Source organism: Papio anubis, chromosome 3 (assembly GCF_008728515.1).
Source record: "Papio anubis isolate 15944 chromosome 3, Panubis1.0, whole genome shotgun sequence".
Lineage (NCBI taxonomy): Eukaryota > Metazoa > Chordata > Mammalia > Primates > Cercopithecidae > Papio > Papio anubis.
In genome coordinates, this window is record NC_044978.1 from 83350298 (window position 1) to 83353642 (window position 3345).

Here is a 3345-nt window from a genome sequence, read left to right on the forward strand (position 1 = left end):
ATTTGAGGCAAAATACATCATACAGTAAAAAAAAAAAAGTAAATTGAAAAACCTTTGGATCCAACCTTTCTTGATGATAGAAGGATATAATTACTCTTTCAAAAGATCTTCACTTTTAAGTAGTTGATAGTTGAAGCTTGGGTCATTTGCTTTGCTATTTCTGTTGGCTTAGTATTTCTTTCAACATGTATCCTTTATAATACATTCTTGCAATAACCCTGTTAGGAAGTACAGTATTCCTGAAAACCCAGTAGAGTATCAGTTTCTGTAGTTTGGAGGTTTCTTGCTTTCTGGTCCAAAGTTTTGTAATGTCAGTTTTATGAGGTAGTCAATCAATAACTTGCTGGAAAATAAAAGTCGAAGTCTTATTTTCTTAAGCATAAGTCATCTTTCCGAGGTAGTTAGCGGGCACATATCCTTTCTGCCCTTGAGCTTCAGCTAACCACCACTCTTTATTGCCACTTAGGTCACAAAACCTAAGTATATGAACTCTCTGATATTCCTGAAGGCTGAGTTCATGGTCACTCCGTGCTTGAAAAGCATGAACTGCATAGAAAATCTAGACAAAGAAACAAATGACATTATTGGAATTGGAACCTGAATATTAAGAGAAACATCATAAGAGTTTCCAAGCTTTTAGAAGCAATGCTAAAGTTTTCTTATTTTCCAAAGTCACATTGTCCAACTCCTTCTATTGGATGTATTTTGCTAAAATATGACCCAGGTGAGAATGGAACAAAATAGGTATTGTCATTATTCTGTTAGGAGGAGTATAAATTATCCATGCTTGAAGGCAACTTGGCAGTTTCTATTAAAAGATTTTTAATAATGTTAAAATGTTAATTCCTTATGAATCAAAAAAGCTTGAAGAATCTCTTCTACAGAAACATTGGCAGAAATTTTTGCATACCAATGTTACTGGATTACCCATACAAATGGCAAAAGTGGGAGAGTAGTAGGAATATCACTAGAAGTTCAGCAAGAGCAAAATAGTTAAATTCCAGACCCTCATACTAAGGAAATTTGTAGTCATTAAAAACAGTGCAGGCTGGGCACAGTAGTTCACACCTGTAATCCCAGCACTTTGGGAGGCCGAGGTGGGCAGATCATGAGGTCAGAAGTACAAGACCAGCATGACCAACATGGTGAAACCCTGTCTCTACTAAAAAATACAAAACTTAGCTGGGCATGGTGGTGTGCGCCTGTAATCCCAGCTACTCAGGAGGCTGAGGCAGGAGAATTGCTTGAACCTGGGAGGCAGTGGTTGCAGTGAGCCAAGATCGTGCCGTTGCACTCCAGCCTGGGCGACAGAGTGAGACCCTGTCTCCAAAAACAAACAAACAAACAAACAAAAACAAACAAGAAAAATGATGCTGTTTGAGACTAATAATATGGGAAACACTTATGATAAAATTGTAAACCTTAAAAAGAACAAAAAATTTGATGTACATTATAAGTGTAATATTGTTATTGTTTCTTTGAATGGTACAGTTATAGCTGATTTTCATTTTTACTTCCTTGTTCCCTTCTTTTTTTCCCAAACCTTTTATAACTTTAAAAATTATTTTGTGACCTAGAATAATAAAATATTTCAGTCAAAAGAATTTTTTCTGACCTCAAAAGAATCCTTTATAATTATTAAGTGTGTAAGAAGCCCCAAAATAAGTGTTTAGTTATTCTTCCAATAAAATCATAAGATTGATAATGAAAATGTTTAGTTATGGCATAAAATTAAGCAATTGGCTTAATTTATTCCCATTCATTTATTTAAGCAACATATATTCCCATTCATTTATTTAATGAAAATTTTTCTAGTACCTACTAAGTACCAGGTATTATTTTATTGGCGAACTTACAACTTAGCCAGGAAAAGAAAATGCCAGTGAACAAAACAAAACACACCAAAACAGCAACAACTCTACACACAGATGATACATCAGCCAATGGTGAGCTGGATTTTGAAAGAAGTTATCTTTCATAAATGACAAAGCTGACAAAAGGCGTGAATATGTCATATTTGAAGGTACAGAGATGAATACATGAAAACAACATATAGGAAAAGACAAGCAGATTAACTCTCAAACTTGAGGTTCAATATATAAGGGAAACTATGAGAAATAAGATGACTTCATTACTTCATTAAGCAGGAAAAGAGAATGGGTACTGTGGAGAGGAGACTATAGCTGTAGCTGAAGTTGTTATTTAAATATTAAACTTATTTAACTTTTGATGAAACTTTGATTCCATTGATTGGTATATTGATTTATCAACTAATATGACCTGCTCCCCAAGGAAAGAACCATATTGCCATGGTCTGAATGTTTGTTTCCCCTCAAAGTTTATGTGTTGAAAGCCTAATCCACAAGGTAATGCTATTAAGAGGTGGGGCCTTTGGGAGATGATCAGCCTTCAGCTTCCTGAATGGGATTGGTTTCTCTTTAAAAGAAACCTGAATGGTACTACCTAGGTTTTCCTCTAGGATTTTTATGGTATTAGGTCTAACATTTAAGTCTCTAATCCATCTTGAATTAATTTTCGTATAAGGAGTAAGGAAAGGATCCAGTTTCAGCTTTCTACTTATGGCTAGCCAATTTTCCCAGCACCATTTATTAAATAGGGAATCCTTTCCCCATTTCTTGTTTTTCTCAGGTTTGTCAAAGATCAGATGGCTGTAGATGTGTGGTATTATTTCTGAGGACTCTGTTCTGTTCCATTGGTCTATATCTCTGTTTTGGTACCAGTACCATGCTGTTTTGGTTACTGTAGCCTTGTAGTATAGTTTGAAGTCAGGTAGCATGATGCCTCCAGCTTTGTTCTTTTGACTTAGGATTGTCTTGGAGATGCGGGCTCTTTTTTGGTTCCATATGAACTTTAAAGCAGTTTTTTCCAATTCTGTGAAGAAACTCATTGGTAGCTTGATGGGGATGGCATTGAATCTATAAATTACCTTGGGCAGTATGGCCATTTTCACGATATTGATTCTTCCTATCCATGATGCAGCTGGAAACCATCATTCTTAGCAAATTATCACAAGAACAGAAAACCAAACACCGCATGTTCTCACTCATAGGTGGGAACTGAACAACGAGATCACTTGGACTCAGGAAGGGGAACATCACACACCGGGGCCTATCATGGGGAGGGGGGAGGGGGGAGGGATTGCACTGGGAGTTATACCTGATGTAAATGACGAGTTGATGGGTGCAGCAGACTAACATGGCACAAGTATACATATGTAACAAACCTGCATGTTATGCACATGTACCCTACAACTTAAAGTATAATAATAATAAATAAATTTTAAAAAAATAAAAAATAATAAAAAAAAAAAAAAAAAAAAGAAAA

The 3345-nt window shown here is 35.7% G+C and overlaps 1 protein-coding gene across 1 annotated transcript in view; it reads right to left on the minus strand.

Annotated features, from left to right (window-relative positions):
• Positions 1–320: 320 nt before the first annotated feature.
• The window catches only part of ARHGEF38 (Rho guanine nucleotide exchange factor 38), a 132934-nt gene continuing 129909 nt past the window's right edge, over positions 321–3345 (minus strand). The window contains exon 14 of the mRNA XM_003899050.5: positions 321–559. Within this exon, the coding sequence (XP_003899099.2) occupies positions 374–559 (186 nt within the window). The 3' untranslated portion in view covers positions 321–373. The remainder of the gene's footprint in view (positions 560–3345) is intronic.